General features: G+C 49.8%; 1 protein-coding gene across 7 annotated transcripts in view; it reads left to right on the top strand.

Annotated features, from left to right (window-relative positions):
- The window catches only part of FAM120B (family with sequence similarity 120 member B), an 82,806-nt gene that overhangs the window by 46,503 nt on the left and 18,592 nt on the right, over positions 1 to 17,711 (top strand). For 6 of the 7 annotated variants that reach the window (XM_077757396.1, XM_077757400.1, XM_077757399.1 and 3 more), the window contains exons 7-8: positions 14,300 to 14,506; positions 15,860 to 15,968. In XM_077757396.1, the coding sequence (XP_077613522.1) occupies positions 14,300 to 14,506; positions 15,860 to 15,968 (316 nt within the window). Of the gene's footprint in view, positions 1 to 14,299; positions 14,507 to 15,859; positions 15,969 to 17,711 lie in introns of those variants that run through there. The other variant, XM_077757401.1, reaches the window with a different exon arrangement.

Raw genomic sequence — 17,711 nt, 5'->3', positions numbered from 1 at the left:
TGCTGCCATGATGTGCGAGGATGTAGGAGGGGAGACGGGTGGAGGTTTCACTGAGCCAGTCTTTGGAGCCATAGGATGGCGTGGGATGCCCCACGTGTTCAGCGACTCGGCCCAGAGAGGGGCTTGGGTAAGGAGACGGCCCTGGAGTGGCCAGTGGTGTGCCTCCGCCCGCGTGGGTTTCAGGCCGCTCACCGGACAACCCCCTGGCAAAGCACTCTCTGAACCTGACTTTAGGTTGGCCCAGGGGCTGCAGCTTGCTAGGAAGCCGAGTTTCAAAACAAAGAAATATCGTTTTACGTAACTGCCAGGAAGCCCTCGTTAATGCACCTTCCTTGGCCTATGAACACCACGCCACACCGTTGACTGTTTACTATTAAATAGTTCCTGCGAAGCTTTGGGACATTGAAACTGGTTTTTCCAGTTTCTGGGTCCCCATCGAATGTCCCATCACCTGGGCAGGAAACATGCAGGCCTCAGCTTTTCCTTGTGTTTATTCCAAAGCCCCTTAAATCCTATTTCTAAAACACAGGCTGCTTGTCCTCATTAATTTTATTTATTTGTAAGGCCATACCTTATAGCCACATGGAGCTGGTTCGTGCTCGTTGGTGACTCTGAGCCTGGAGCCAGGCCCAGCCTCCTGCCCTGACTTGGGCTCCCAGGGTGTCCCCTTGGTACTGGTTGTTTGGGGAAGAGGAACGGCTGCTGTGGGGTCTCTCTTGCGGGAAGGTGATCTCAGTGTTTCAGGTGTCAGTCCTGTGGCTGACAAGGTCTGCTCTCTCCTTAACCCGGTTACTGTAAGTGCGGGGTTCCTCTGCTCACCGAGTAACCGGGAAGCCACCAGCCCCGTCCTTTACTCAGTTTTTCGTGTGTCTTCAGCCAGTTTGGGATAATCCTCTTCTTTAGTAGACTTGTGGAGGAAGGAGGAAAGCTGTAGTTTATCTTCTAAAACCTTACATTGTAATTAGAAAAATAAACTCACAAGGCAAATATAGCTGAGAATACTTTCAAGTTTATTTTATTTATTTTGAGACAGAGAGAGAGTGTGAGCTAAGGAGGGGCACAGAGAGAGAGAGGAGAGCATGAGAATCCCAAGCAGGCTCCACAGCGTCCGTGCAGAGCCTGACGCAGGGCTCATTTCCTCCATCTGTGAGATTGTGACCTGAGCCGAAATCAAGAGTCAAATGCTCAACCGACTGAACCCCAGGCACCCCTGGCTGAGAAATACTTTCAACGTGTTCTGGGAAATAAAACTTGCACAACCCTAACACTTAAACTATTTTGTTTCCCCAACGTAGAGAAGCACAGGAAAGCGCCGCAAATGTGCCGGCTGCTCCTGATATAGGCACTCTGCCAGCAAGCAGTTGTATGTGGCTCAGTCTGGGCGAGCCAGCTGAGGGTCTCAGGCCCCGGCACCCACCCTGCCTGTACCTCCTGTGCGCCATCTGTCCCTTGGTCTCCCTGGGTTTTCCGCGCTTGCTTATATCGAGCGGGAGGAAGAAAGCCATGTTTAGGAAACAGTTAATGGCCGTACAGCCTCTTGAATTAAAAGTGTCCCTAAAGTTACCGATGATGTCACCCCCCATCCTGTGACCCCAGGACAGCGTAACAGCTTGAGATTAAAGTCCCACATTGGTTGTTTCACCTGCTTTGACGTGGTTACTCCTCTTAATAGAAGTCGTTCGTGAGCTGTGAGTCGGGATACAGCGCGTCCAGTGTCGCTCAGATGAGCCCCGAGGAGTTGCAGTGACCAGCGGGCCTGCGGGGGCGCTGTTTCAGCTGCCTGCATAGCCCACGCTAAGACCCACGTCCTCGGTGCGGCCCTGTGCTCACTGGTACCACCAGGACCTGACACGTCCCGACTGTGCCTGACAGGGTCGCTAGGGATGGTGTTTGATGAGGCTTTGTTTTCACTTAAAAAAGTGACTGACTGGAACACCTGGGGGCTCAGTCGGTTGAGCGTCCGACTTCGGCTCAGGTCATGATCTCATGGTTTGTGGGTTCGAGCCTCACATCGGGCTCTGTGCTGACAGCTTGGAGCCTGGAACCTGCTTCGGATTCTGTGTCTCCCTCTCTCTCTGACCCTCCCCCGCTCATGCTGTCTCTCTCTCTCTCTCTCTCTCACAGAGATAAATAAAACATTAAAAAAAAAATTTTTTTTTTTTAAGTGACTGAGAATGAACAGTGTCTCCCAGGGTTAGTTATTTTCACAGCAGACTTTCCAGTCCCTGTTACTTAGTCCTTAGTGGCGCGCACGCTGGCTGGGTGTCCAGGAGATGAACTCTGCAGATTGTGCCACTTTTCCTCCTGTCACTTGAGCCTCGCTGTGGCACATAATGACTTTGTGTTTCTGGCATTGGGAGAAAAGCGTGCAGTAGGTCAGGTTTGGGTGTAAAGCTGTCTGTATTCCATTGCACTTTGGTTCCTTAAAGGCAGGACTATACGTTTGCAGTGCACGTGGCACTCATCAGTACCGATGATTCGCTGGGACCAGGTGAGACCATGAAGACCCACAAAAGGCCCCTGACTCACTTGCAGTCGCCCGGCTGGGGCTGGGACTCCCAGCCTGGCTCCTCCTGTGGCAGCCCCAGCACCTGGGCCGCTCCTGAGCTGCTGTTAAAGTGAGAGGTGGAGCCTGTCCTGTGCGACCATGGCTATGAGCTGTGTTCCGGGCTGGAGTTCTTAGTTCAGCATCCTGCCGAAGAGCCCCCGCCAAGGAGCACTCACAGCGCACGCGCACACTGTGGACCCTAGTTCAGCATCCCGCCAAAGAGCACCTACCGAGGAGCACTCACAGCACACCGCACACTGTGGACAGCAGGGCCTCCCAGAGTGGAGGCCGGCACAGCACAGCTCTCAGGACCGTGCATCGTTCTCAGCGGCACATGGCCAAGTGCACTGTGCATGCCTGATGCTGAGTGCCCAGCATGTGTGGGGTCATGACCTGCCCCGTGTCACACGGCACTTACGCTAGAAGGCAGCAGTTGTGTCCTTGTACACAGACATGACGTTATGAAATAGAGTTGATGTTATTTCCTAATGAAGACCCTCTGCCCATCCATTTTAGGATCCTGATAGAGCAGTAAATCTCGTCTGTGTCGTGTTGGTACTGAGGCAGCTCACTCGGCAACGCAGGTCCGGCGCCAGACCTGTCCTGGGGCACAGAGACAGGAAAGTGATCGTCCCTGGAGGGTGGGCTCGGGGAGTGCCACCGTGGTGACCTCCTCCTGGGGCGCAGGGGCAGGGAGGGCATTTCTGTCCCCCCTTGCTCCCCCGACATCTGCCCCTGCCCTGGGATTTGATGAGGCTGAGGTGAGAAGACAGTAAGGACAGGAGGGCCTCAGAAGGGAACAAAGAAATTAGTTGGGTTCATTGAGCGGCTTAGAGCCGGAAGCAACGGCTCTGGTCACAGCTGGGACTCACCAGGTGTTGGAGAGTCCAGGGGATTTTGGACAGCAAAGAGACAGCAAGCCCTCTGGGGCCAGGTGTGCCAGTACACGTGGGTCCTGGCCATGGAGCGGGCTCAGCGAGGGGCCTGGCACCGTGGTGCGGGGGCTGTTGCAGGTGGGACTGAAGGTTGCAGGTCCAGGTGAAGAGAAAAATGGTGGGAAGTGTCCAGGAGGCAGGAAGAGCCTGGCCTGGGAGTCCCGTTTTCCTGGCTCAGGTGTCCAAGAAGGGAGGTGAAGGGCTCAGTTTGGGGAGTCGCGTGTGAGATGTAGATCTGCACAGTGAGACTTACAAGTCTGAGGCTGGGGAGAGTTGGCATTGGAGATGGATTTGGGAAGTGTGACCACATTCCCATTTATCAACACGGGAAGAAGAAAGAGGTGTGGCCTGAGGATGTCCGCTGGGGGTCTTGAGGGCACCCTCACCTAGGACAGAAAGGGCGTGGACAGAGGCAGGCACCTAGTGGGCAGAGTGCCCACGTGCGGGTGCAGTCAGGAGAAAGGCTGAGATGAATGCTGGACTTCGACCTGGAGCAGCTTCTGGAGAACGTCAGGGTGGAGGCTGGTGGAGGGGGTGCTGAGACAGGAGAGGGTAAGGCTCCCCTCCCCGTGGTAGGGCCTGGAGGGTTGGGGAGAGTGGGGAGGGAGAGGATGACTGTGAGTGCAGGCACAGGGGCTCGGGCACCCTAGGAAGGAAAATGCGGTTTCCTGCTTCAGCACAGCCTGCTGTGTGTGCCACCCGTCGGTGGCTTAGGTGGTGTTTCCTGACCCCGCGTGTCCCAGAGAGGCGTGGCCCTTTCTGGGTAGCAGGGAAGCCCTGAGAAGGCTGGGATCAAAAAGGAAATGATTATGTTTGAGAAATGAAATTATCAACATATCTAGCCCTTCAAGACTACAACCTTATTCCTGGTTTGATGTGCTTTTCTTGGTTTAGAGTTTTAGTGCCTGGTAATTAAAAGTGTAATAGAAGTTCCAAAAACGCCCATGTCTTTTGGTGGAATTATCCTCAATTAACACACTTTGCAAACCCTCCAGCAAAGATTACAACTATACAAGTAGAGCAAATGCTGGTCTCAGGATTCCGGGCATCTATTTAAAGTACTCACCTGCCGCAGTATGTGTTTATTTTTGTCAGACCCAGAATGGTTGTCGCACATGTGATATAATTTTGAGGATTCTTTAAATGAGAGCCTATGAACTGGAGCAGGAAAAAGAAATGCATCTTTATTTTCACCAATTTATAACAAATCCATCATTTCCTTTTTGATGTAGACAACAAATCATAATAATAATAGCATCGTAATAATAGTAATAATTCGTAGTCAACAAATCATAATCACAAATCTTGGTGACTGTGGCTTTGTCACCAAGAGAAATCACAGAAGAGCCCACATTAAATTACAGTTGGAAAAATTCGTACATTATTTCCTGTCCTCATTTTCTCAGAATTACGATTCTTACACCTGCTGTTGTCTTTTATCTTTTATTTCTTAAAAGATTTTTTTATAGTATTTATTTATTTTTGAGACAGAAACAGAGCATAAGTGCGGGGAGGGGCAGAGAGAGAGGGAGACACAGAATCTGAAACAGGCTCTAGGCTCTGAGCTGCCAGCACAGAACCTGATGCTGGGCTCGAACCCACAAACCGCAAGATCATGACCTGAGCCGAAGTCAGACATTTAACCGACTGAGCCACCCAGGCACCCGTCTTTTATCTTTTAAAGTATATACAAAGAAGCAGGAAAATTACTATAAATTTGTTATTTTGAAAACTGTAGTTCATTATAACTAATTGTTTTATAAACCTATGTATTTTATTGTATGCATTTAATGTTATTCTGAGAAAGAACCCATCGGTTTCATCAGGCTGCCAACAGCATTTATGGTGTGAAAACGAGAACCCTGGCTGTGGACACCAAAAGTGCAGCGCTGCCTTCAGGAGTGGGGGGTACATCCTGAGGGTGTTTGGATGGGTTTTCATGGTGAAGACAAATAGAAAACATAACAAAATATTTTTTAAAAATAATAAAGTGTCAGATGGCTCAAAGGGTCATAAAGAATTACTGAATCAAGACTGTGGGAAACAGAAGTCTAGGAAGGTCAGCCCAGCATTTGGGAACCACTTTTGCTCCTGAGTATCTGCCTGGTAAGAAAGGAGAAGGGGCACCTGGGGGGTTCAGTCGGTTGAGTGTCCGGCTTCGGCTTAGGTTATGATCTCATGGTTCGTGAGTTCACGCCCTGCATCGGGCTCTGGGCTCTGTGCTGACAGCTCAGAGCCTGGAGCCTGATTCAGATGCTGTATCTCCCTCTCTCTCAGACCTTCCCCTGCTCACGCTCTCTCTCTCTCTCTCTCTCTCTCTCAGAAATAAATAAAGAAAAAGAGAAAAGAAGGGAGAAAATATAATTTGTCACAGTCAGGAGTAGACGATGTGTCACCACAGACCCTGCCGAGAGCAAAAGGGTTAAGGGAATGCTACAGGCAACTTTATACACACACAAGTTGAGCCGCTTAGATTTAACAGACTAGAGCTCCCCAAAACATAAATGACTGCAATCTACTCATTATTAACAGCTTAGACAGCCATATAATTGTTAAGGAAACCACATTTATAGTTTCTGAAACTGTCTCCAAAATACATCTATAACCCAGTTGTTTTCACTGGATCATTTATCCATGTTCAAAAGATTAATGCCAGTCTACCCATTATCTTCCACAAAATACAAGGAGATGGAATACTTTCTAGCAAGACCAGTATTGCCCTGATACCATGCCCAGATAAATGATTTACAAAAAGGGAACACTTGAGGCCAGTAGAGTAGGCTCTCTACTCACGAGGCTGTGTCTCGTGAGTAGAGACACAGATCCGTAACAAGATGTTAGCAAATCAAGTCAAGCAATGTGTAAAAAGAATCACACATGACCAAGCGGGGTTGTTTATTGCAGGGAGGCATGGCTGATTCAGAATTCAAAAATCACTCTCTGCAATTCTCTAATATGCTAATAAAGAAAAATAACATGATCACATCAGGTATTCAGAGTAAGCATAGAGAGGGGACTTCTTCACCTCAGTGAAGAAATATCTACAGGGGCGCCTGAGTGGCTCAGTCAGTTAAGCGTCCGACTTCGGCTTGGGTCATGATCTCACGGTTTGTGGGTTCGGGCCCCACGTCGGGCTCTGTGCTGACAGCCAGCTCAGAGCCTGTTTCGGATTCTGTGTCTCCCCCCTTCTCATGCTCTCTCTCTCTCAGAAATAAATAAAACATTAAAAAAAAAAAAAAAAGGAATATCTACAAAGTCTCCTGCAGCTATGTCACGCATTCCATGGAAGGGCTGCACGCGTCCCCCTGTGGCAGGGAATGAGGCCAGGATGTCTGCTCACATCGTCCCTCTCGAGCTCAGAACTGGTACTTGGGGCCTGTGCCCTGAGGCTGGACATGTCACTACATGAAGATCACTAAGGGAGAAAAAAACCATCCCATTTTGCAGATGACATGATTCTCTACATAGAGAATCCCAAGGAATCTACCAAAAAACTCCTAGAACTAGTGCAAGTTCAGCAAGATCTCTGGCTGAAGATCGACATTAAAAAATTTTTATGTGCTGAGAATTAGAAAATGCTGGTGGAATAAGTTGAAGGAAACCCAAGTTCATAGAGACATACCATGCTCATGGACTGTGAGGCTCTGCACAGTGGAGAGCTCAATTCTCCAAATTGATGGACTTTTTCTAGCAAAGTCCCAGCAAGGGTTTTTTTTGTTGTTGTCATTGATATGACAAGATCACTCTCAACTTTATATGGAAGAGCAAAGAAACTAAAATATAGACAAAACAGTTTTGAAAAAGAAAAATAAAAGTGAGAGGAATATAGCTTAACATAGCTGATGATATAGCTTGTTACGTAACCACACTGATCAAGACAGCCTGGACGGTTTGGAGGATCGACACATGTGTCCGTGGAACCGAGCAGAGAACCGAGAAGCAGAACCACAAAGGTCCTGCCACTGGATTTTAGCGAAGCGCAAAGGTCTGGTCAACAGCATGTGGTGCTGGAGCAGCTGGACAGCCGTAGACGGTGGAGTCGTGACCTTAACCTTACCGTTCATGCCGAGGAGGTGAACTCAACTGGAGCACCGAGCTAAGTGCAAAGTGTAGCACTGTAAAACTTTCAGGGAAACGGGAAACCTTCGGGATCTAGGGCTTGGTACAGAGTTCTTAGGTTTCACATCCAAAGCTTGATCCATAAAAGAAAAAAATAAGTTGGACCTCATCAGAATTAAAAACTGTTTTCTTCTATAAAGATGAGGAAACAACAAGCTACTGACTGGGAGAAAATATTTGTCGACGTGTGGTCTGACAGAGGTCTTGTAAGTAGGAAATAAGAGGGGATTCTGAACTTAGCAGTAAAAACAGCACTCTTAGAAAGTAGACAAAAGACACAAATAGACACAAAATATCATTTAAAAAGATATTTGGGTGTGTGAAATATCAAGCAGTGAAAAGTTTTTCAACATCTTTAAAGCCACAGTGAGGGGCGCCTGGGTGGCTTAGTCGGTTAAGCGTCCGACTTTCGCTTAGGTCATGATCTCGCGGTTCGTGGGTTCGAGCCCCGCGTCGGGCTCTGTGCTGACTGCCAGCTCAGAGCCTGGAGCCTGTTTCAGTCTGTGACTCTCTCTCTCTCTGACCCTCCCCTGCTCATGCTGTCTCTCTCTCTCTCCTAGAAATAAATAAAACATTAAAAAAAATAAAAAATAAAAAATAAAGCCACAGTGAGGGGCCACTGGGTATGTATCAGAACAGCCAGACTACACGCAGTGATGATGGCAAAGGCTGGCACATGTGGGCTGCTTCCACGCCAGTGCACTGTGCGGGGTGGGAGCGCTTGGGAGAAGTTGGTCAGTTCCCTGAAGAGCTAAGCGTGCACTTACCACATGCCTCAACTGTTCCCCCTAGACGCTCGTCCCACAGAAAGGAAGACTTCTGCTCACACAAAACCTGGATGTGAGCATTCGCAGCAGCTGCATGTATGGCAGCAAGAGCCAGAAACGAGAAATGTCTTTAGGTGAGCGCTTAAACCCATTGGCCCATCCCCACGGTGGGGTAGGGCCAGCTGTAAAAGGGAGGACCTCACACACACAACAGCATGAGCGGATCTCAGTGCATCGTGCTGAATGAGGAAGCCACGGCCGCGTGGCCACACTCTCAGAACATGGTAGTCAGAGAAATGGCGGGTGGGGCAGGGCAAGTGGGACCACCAGAGGCTCAGCACACGGGAGGTCTTTGTGGTGACAGAGCAGCTCTGTATCTGTGGTGGTGGTTGCATAGATTGCTCATGTGACAGAAGCTACGTAGCACACACCCACTCACGTGTGCATGTGTGTGGAAGGGCCCATCTCCTGGTCTTGATGCTGCACTGTGGAATGTAGGGTGTTAGCACCGTGGGAAATGGGGTGCATCCATGGGACTCTCCATACAGCCTTTGCAGCTTCCTGTGAATCTTGTCATCGTGGGAAAATAAAAGTCCCAGGCCAACCATCTGCTGCCTCACAGACACACACCTGAGATGGAGGAACACCAAGATGCTGGAAAATGAGGACCGTCAGAGATGAGCTGTGTTCTCACTGCGAGAAACCGCTGTGGCCGTGTTGGAAGAGTGTCCAGTGGGAATCACTTGGGACAAGGGCTGTGCCCTGGTGATGGGCAGCCTGGGGGCACAGCATGACTCGCTAGCTGCGTAAATCAGCACGAGCAGCTCCAAAAGTATTTCAGATGAAGATTGGCGGAATGGCAGAGAGGAGTACTGTCATAGCGCAGCCTTGAGAACAGAGCTGAGCAAACTGTGGCCCCGTGTTCCGGATCCAGCCCATAGCCTGTTTTTGTACCATCCTGCAGCCTAAGAATGGCTTTTACATTTCTCAGAATTAAAAAAAAGTTTTTTAAAATGTTTATTTAAAGAGAGAGAGAGATACAGAGTGTGAGCTTAACCGACTGAGCCACCCAGGCATCCCTGGTTTTTACATTTTTAAAGTGTTGTTTCTGAAAAGAAAGAATGTTCAACAGGGACTGTACAGGGTCAGCAAAGCCTGGAGTCTTTACTGTCTTGGCTGCTAACGTAAAAGCTGATTGATTGAGCCCTGCTTTACCGCCTCCCTGTCCAGAGCTGATGGAGCAAGCAGAGGGGAAATCACTGAGGGGCAGAGTACGAGAACACAGTGGACACGCTTGACCTCATCAGCATATAGATATGCACCCCAACCTGCAGGACACAGTGCACGTGGGCACCGCTGACATTGACCGTGTGGTGGCCCTAACACCCCAGCCAGTCTCAAGCCATTGAGGCCATAGCTCTACTTTCTGACCACAGTAGAAATGAGCTGGAAACCAACAGTAACACAAAAATTAAAACTCCCATTTATTTGAAAATTAAGTGGTATAATTCTGATTAACTCATGGGTGGAAATAAAACTCACAGTAGGCATGAAATAATCTGAATGACAGTGAAAATAGTAATATTGAAGTTTGCAGACGAAGCTCAAAGCTGTTCTTCGAAGGAAATTTACAGTGTCAAATGAATATGTTGGGAAAGAAGGAAGGCTGAGAGCCTATGGTGTGAGTTGATGTCTCTATAAATTAGAAGTGAGCAGGGGCACCTGGCTGGTTCAGTCAGTTGAGCGTCTGGCTCTTGATTTCACTTCAGGTCATGATCTCATGGTTTGTGGGATCAAACTTCACATTGGAGTCTACACTGACAGTGCGGAGACTGCTTGGGATTCTCTCTCTTCCTCTCTCTTTGCCCCTCCCCTGCTCATGTGTGCACACATGCTCACTCTCATTTTCTCTCTCAAAATAAACATTAAACAATAAATGAGCAGATCAAACCCAAAGAATATGATAGGAAGATCATAACAGCAGCAGTCAATAGACCATAGGAAAGGAGAAAGCATAAATGGCCCATAGGAGCAACATCCTTGCAGGGCATGTGGGCACTAAAGAGATAATGAGAGGGTATTATGAACAACATTACACCAGTAAATTTGGAAGATTAGGTAAAATGAATGTATTCCTTAAAAAATACAATCTATGTAGAAGACTGAAAGAAGAAATAGAGAATTCAAATGGTTCTAAATCTATTGAAGACATTGACCCTGAAGGAAACCACAAACCCCTATGGCTCCTGGTAGAATGTCCCTAACACCTAAGGAGGAAGCGGCCTCAGGGGGACACTAATCCAGCTTATCTTAATGAATATAACAAAACCTTGATATCAAAGACAAAAGCAAATGAAAATTATAGGCCATTTTCTTTCATGAAATTAAATTCAAAACTTCCAGATAAAATATTAGCAAATTAAATCTGGCAATATGAAAGCTGATTTAACACTTGGAAATCAGTATGATTTACTGTAGCACAATAAGAAAAAGCATGGTTTTGTTAATGAATGTAGAAACAGTATATGACTAAATTTAGTACCTGTTCATGATAGATGAACATCTTTACTAGAATAAAGTGAGTCTTGGGAGTGCCTTCTCTCACCATTTCTGTTGAATTGGAAGCCGTGGCCAGAAGAGAAGTCAGAAGAAAGAAATACAAGGTGTGGGGTTTGGAAGAAATAAATAAAACTTGTCCTCATTGACAGAAGACATGATTGTGTGAATGGAAGATTACATCTACAGAACCACCATTAGCATTAATAAGCAGATTTTAGAGGTGCTAGATTCAAAGCATATACAACCCAACTATATTCTGTAAAGCAGTACCAGGTAAAAATAACACCCCCAACTTTTTATGTTTACACTAACCTCAAAGAAAAAACAAAGGTAGGAAAAAACAAAAGTTGCATAAAATCTCTACATGGACAGGCATAAAGCATTTCTGAAAAAAACTAGCTTGAAGAAGACTCACCATTTAAAGGTGTCTGTAATCCCCCAAGTCATATATCGAACCCATGCGTTTCCTGTGTGAAGCCCGCGTGCGGTGGCATGTGGGAGGGCAGCCCTCGTGCTCATAGCATGAGATAGCCTCACAAGCAGTGTCCCCAGAAGAAGCCAGAGCCAGCAGTACATCTACTGCCTGATTTGCTTTTGTAAATTCACAAGCAAGTAAAACCAGTGACAATTTGAGAGGCTGGCAGGTGCTTACGTTTGGGGGGCAGGCAGTAGGGGTGACAGGGAGGCCACCAGGGCTTATGTGACGCCAGCAGCATGTGCTTTGTCGCCTAGGTGCTAGTTGCACGGTTTGTGAAAACCCATGTGGTACACGTAGGGTCTGTGCTTTGAGGCTGGGCATAGCTCATCCGGAATTGGCCTTAAAACAAGTACAGAAGGGGACATGCCTAGGGGGCCCAGTCGGTTAAGCGTCCGACTTAGGCTCAGGTTATGATCTCACAGTTTGTGGGTTCGAGCCCCGCGTTGGGCTCTGTGCTGGCAGCTCAGAGCCTGGAGCCTGCTCTGGATTCTGTGCCTCCCTCTCTCTCTGACCCTCCCCTGCTCATGCAGTCTCTCTCTCTCAGAAATAAAACATTAAAAAAAAATTTTTTTTAAAGATTAAAAAAAGTACAGAAGGGACCAGCACAAGACATGAACAAGAATTGATTCCAGTACAGAGAACTTTGCCAAATTAGAGAATTTCCCACACTGCTCAGAGAAAATACGTAACATCTGTTTGAGGGTGCGTTGCCCATTGGTCTGCCATTGAGTAGGCGCTGTGGTCTGAGAGCTGGGGTGGGGCCGTGGTGCTGGGGCCTCAGTGAGGGAGCCAAGGGCTGCTCACAGTTTGCAAGGATGAGGTAGAGAAGAGGGGACGTTTTAGACCAAAGCTGCCCCGTGGCACGCTGTCCAGATGGGAGGGCTTAGTTGCATGTGGCACCGAGCACTTGAAGTGGGGCCAGTGCATCTGAGAAGCTGAGTGTTGGATTTTGGTTTGGTTCATTTAAATTCAAATACCACACACACAGTGCTTCTGGCTGCCCACTAGGGCGGTGCCATTCTGGATGGACAGTTACAATGTGTGCGTAGACGGGAAGTGTGAGGGCTCGAGGCACTGAACACACGGTCATAACAGAGGGTTACTGAAGGGCAGTGAGGGTAGTGGCCTGTCAGGGAGCGGCCGGCCAGCACAGGCCTCGCCTGGAGGGGCCTATAGAGCAGAGGGCAAGTACCTCCACCTGTGATTAATCAGCGGCGCCTCGGCCCCACAAACCTCTTCCATGGTTGCTCTTTTTAGGACAGTTTAAAACAGTGCTGTAGTGCTGTACAACAAATACACTTTCTTTTTTAAAAATGTTTGTTTATTTTGAGAGAGAGCGCAGTGCATGTGCACACAAACCAGGGAGAGGCGGAGGAGGAGACAGAGAATTTGACTCCTACTCAGCGTGGAGCCCAACGCAGGGATCTGTCTTTCAACCATGAGATCATGACCTCAGCTGAAATTAAGAGTCAGACACTTAACCGACTGAGCCCCCCAGGTGCCCAACAAATACACTTTCAGTAAACCTCAGATTCACTCTAGGGCAGTCACAGTTCATGATAACTTTCTTAGAATTATGATCAGTTTTCTTGTATTTCAGTAAGTGAAGTGAACCCTTATAAAGGAGTTGAATTGTCCTTGATTTATTTCATGGTTTATTTTGTTTTTATGAACTCTATTGGATATGCAGTGACACTTAAAAGAGCCACTGTTGGGGGCACCTGGGTGGCTCAGTTGAGTGGCCGACTTCAGCTCAGGTCATGGTCTCACAGTTCATGGGTTCGAGTCCCACATTGGGCTCTGTGCTGACAGCTCGGAGCCTGGAGCCTGCTTCGGATTCTGTGTCTCCCTCCCTCTCTCTGCCCCTACCCTGCTCACGCTCTGTCTCTCTCAAATAAAATATTAAAAAAATTTTTAAATAGCCTTGTTGAATTGGAGCAGCTAGGCCAACCAGACACTGACAAGGAGCAAAGCCACAGGGACACGTGCTTAAGTATCAGTTCACTTGTATGCATTCGGCACAAGCCAAGAATCCCAGAACCGTGAGCGGCTGCAGGCTCTCACCAAACACAAGAGCCCACCTGTAGTGCGTTAAGGCAGCTTCTCTGGCCAGGCGCGGTGAGAATGTTTGATGTCAGGGTAGGTCTGACAACAAAAAGAAAACTTTAGATTTATGTGATCTTAATTTGTGAAAAGTTACTCACCAACTCTATGAGATAATTAACACCTATAATTAGAACAACCGAGTGTGGTTTTTTTAAGAATACGGTGAACTCAGGGCGCCTGAGGGGCTCAGTTGTAACCGACTTCGGCTCAGGTCAGGATCTCACGGTTCATGGGTTCAAGCCCCGCGCTGGGCTCTGTGCTGACAGCTCAGAGTCTGGAGCCTACTGCGAATTTGTGTCTACCCCTCTCTCTACCTTTCCCCCACTCGTGCTCTGTCTCTTTCTGTCTCTCAATAATAAATAAATGTTAAAAAATTTAAAAATATACATAGTGAACCCATCAGTATCTCAACTGATAATCTTGGCTTCTTGTCCTTTGCCTTCACTTTTAAAGAAGCTTTCAGAGGCGAATACATGAAGGAAATGAGCTGGCAGTATTTTCCTGGTGGACCACAGCTCTGACATGTCAAGGAGCTGTTCCAAGTTGTGGCCCAGAGGGCAGTGTACACACAGGCGCGGGCAGATGCCTGAGGTGTTCACGGTGGGGGCACGAGTGAGCACGCACTCACAGATGCCGCTCCCTGTCACGTCCCCCTGAGCAGCAGAGCTCACAGAGGGGCTGGCCACCGGCTCTGCTGTGAGCAGAGCGAGCACACAGTGCTGAGGGGCAGGTGTCCGCTTCCCCACGAGTGTGACCCCTTCTTTACGTTCTCTGTGTGCCCCCACAGCTTGACTACATCGACCCCCGGGCGGTGCAGCTGGGCTCCCTGCTGGTCCGCGGCCTTACCACTCTGATCTTGGTCAACAGCGCGTGCGGCTTCCCCTGGAGGACCAGTGACTTCATGCCCTGGAACGTGTTTGACGGGAAGCTCTTTCATCAGAAGTACCTGCAGTCGGAGAAAGGGTACACTGTGGAGGCCCTAGTGGAACAAAATGTGAGTCCGCGGTGTTTTCACACTCAGAAACCGCCAACAGGTTTGCGGTCAGGTGCTCAGGTGCCTCGTGAGGCTCAGGGTCCTGGGCCAGATGTCAGTGCTGTCTGTCCCAGTGGTCACTTTACTGAGGAAAGCAGACATGCATCTCAGAAACATCACACTGGAGGGGCCGCTCATTCCTATCTGAAGTTTTACACACTTAGCGTGGATGCTGCGTACCTTGTGCAGGTCTCTGCTCTTCCGACCCAGGAAGCCACGAACACGGGATGGGAGGCCTGAGGCCTCAGGGCCAGCGTGCAGCCTAGCCTGTCCCGAAATATCGCCACAGGTCTCAAGTCCCCAGGCTCCTGCTGAGGGAGGGTGAGGAGCCTCCCGGCCAGGCCAACACAGCGCCTCTTCAAGCGCTTTCTCTCCTTTACCCTTTTTGAATGAAGAAGGAAGGTTTATCCAGAGGTGACTAATAACCTGATGGGAATAGTGACTGGGTATTACCTGAAAATGTGCCCTGAAGGCTGTGGTTCAGTGGGGGACATCGGCTGCCTTCCTGCTGTGTGAGTATGAGTGCTCCATGGTTCCAGAGCGGCCCCCGCGTGAGGCCCCCACCAGGCTCATGTGGAGCGTGCGGGGATAGCCTCGAGTATGCGCGAGAGCACAGGGTCCCGGGAGCACTCCCCAGCTGTGAGGGTGACGCACACTGAGCGTCCCAGCAGATGGAAAACATTCGGAGAGGTGCTCCCGCCTCTGTTCCTCACACAGACCAAACCAGGGCACCCGAGGGCTTCAGGTGTTCAGAACTGAGAAGCAGCCAGTATTATGTGCAGGCAGCGGCGGGGGGTGGGGCAGGGCGCTGCTCAGATCTGACTTGTCACCGTGTGGGGAATGGACGCAGGGGCAGGGCAGGGACGACTGCAGCCGCCCCCTGTGAGCCCCCCGTCGTGGCCCCGGGTCTGATGCCGCAGTCACACACCAGGTGACCACAGGCTCCCACCTGTGGTTTAAAACAAGTTGGGGCAGATGGGGCCGCGTGTCAGCAGTACATGAAGCGGCACGGCGGGGCGAGTCTGCCCCTGAGAGCCGCCACCGCTCTGACGACAGGCCCAGGTTTGTTAGGGAGGAGCACGTGGTGGTGGCCCCGATGTCGCCACAGAGCCCAGAGACCTTTGGGCAGTGACCGTTTATAAGACCAGAGAGGATGTAGCGCTCCCTCAGGGGTGTCAGTTTTCTGAGAAGCTCTTGTTTCAGCGTCAAAGGAAGTGCTCGCCCAGAGTTCTCGGACACCGTTGTCACTGCCGTCGTGACTCCAGAGTGTGTGCACAGGCCTGACGCTGCTCGTGCTGTCTGCTCTGTCTGCAGAGGTCCCGGCTGACCAAGTTCCACGCGCTGAAGGCGGTCGTGTGCAAGGCTTGCGTGAAGGAGAACCGGCGCATCGTCAGCAGGCAGCACTGGCGCTCTCCTCAGCCAGGTGGGCACCGCGGGCACCGTGGCCGCCGGGCCAGGCCCTACCATGCGGCATGCCGTCCGCTGGCTGCTGAAATCAGCAAAAATGCAGACTTCATGCTGTAGGGTGCCGCCCAGCCTTTTATGTTCTGGTCCCTTTAGGAAAGGCCTCTGTCAGAAGAGTTCTGCTTATCCCGTGACCAAGAGCTCATCGTGGGCTCCTCCCTCCCCACGGTGCCTGCAGCCAGCTGCTGCTCGCATGGCCTTTGTGTGGCCAAAGTTGTTTCTTCTCATGATAAGAGTGTATTAGAAACACGTAGCATATAAATAAAAACAGTTAAAAAGGAAATAGAAATAATCTCTCTTCTGTCCCCTAAAGATAGCAGATGTAGACAGATGATTTTTTGCAGTATTTTTCTGTGCTTTTATCTCCTTGTGATGATCTTCTGTGCGGCTCTGCCTCTTCTGGGTCCCGACTCCTCAGACGGCGGCCCAGCCCTGCACCCAGAACGCAGCCGTGCATAGTTGTGGAGCTCTGAAGGGGCTTCCGTTTTATGTCCATGATTTCCTTAAAATAAAGCAGCATAGTGTACATACTATAGAACAAATTGCAATCAAATTTTAGATCAGTCTTGCCAACTTGTTTTCTAAAAGCCTTTTATCACTTTATACCTTCACCAGCAGTGATGAAGAGTTTATTTTGTGGCCCCCTGACAGCATTTACCGGTCGTTTTTTTAAACTAATTTAACAGATTAAACAGTATATCTCATTGACTGGGTGATTATCACTGAAGTTGGATGGCTTATAGATTAGCTTCTTGATGAGTTTTTTAAAATTATTTCATGTCCTCCATCGGTTAGGATCTGTGCCTGTAACTCGAGCAACCCCATTTCTTTCTTTGGTGGAATTCGAGAACTCACCCCTGTTCTGACCCAGCAGATGTCTTCAGGGCCTCGGCTTGGCGTCTGCCTTGCTGGTCTCTGAGAGGCTTCATGCGGTGAGGTCTGTCAGCCCCGGCGGGATGTGCCTGCTCCTGTTGGTGCCATGCGGGACCTGCCCAGAGGAGAGTCTGGGGGCAGGAGCGGGGCCTCCAGAGAGCGAGCAGGGCACTTTGTCCCCCGACTCCCAGGAGTGACTCCAGCCTTGTCCTGGCCTTCTGTCTCCCTTCGGCTTCGTCCTTTCAGCTGTGGAGAGGCAGGGTTTGACCGCAAAGCAGGAGCTCATTCCTTGCAAAATACACATGTGAGACGCTCTCTGTTGCCTGTGCCTGAGGCTGGTTTGCGTCCTGTCCTGCACACACAGCGCCGTGGGTTCCCAAGTGGTGGCCGGAGGCTGCTTTGAGTTGGCAGGAGACACTGAGTCAGACTTCGTCACGGAGAAGGTGTCAGAGCTGAGGAATTTACGAGAGGAAGCTCCAGAGTGATTAAGTGTGTGGAGGATTGGGAGGGAGGCACACACACCTCGTCTGGCTCTTGGGGCCCCAGGCCCACCGCTCACCCAGAGCCCGAGTGCTGGGGGTCCAGAAGCTGAGCTGGCAGCCTGCAGAGCCCAGCCGCCGGCCCTGGGAGGCAGGGTCAGTCAGAACCAAGTGCGGGGACCCTGCTTGGACGGAGCCCTAACAAAGCGCCCCTGATCTGGCTCAGCGCCCGCTGGTCTGCTCATCTGTCACCTGCACACCATCTCCTGGGGAACGTGTTTAAATGTGGATGTCCCACTCCCACCCCCGCAGCCCAGCTGTGGCCCCCAGTCTGCACTTCTCTCGGGCCT

Source organism: Crocuta crocuta, unplaced genomic scaffold, assembly GCF_008692635.1.
Source record: "Crocuta crocuta isolate KB4526 unplaced genomic scaffold, BGI_CrCroc_1.0 scaffold506, whole genome shotgun sequence".
NCBI classification, from domain to species: domain Eukaryota; kingdom Metazoa; phylum Chordata; class Mammalia; order Carnivora; family Hyaenidae; genus Crocuta; species Crocuta crocuta.
Note: the sequence above shows the minus strand (reverse complement) of the source record. Positions and strands in the feature narration are given on the sequence as shown.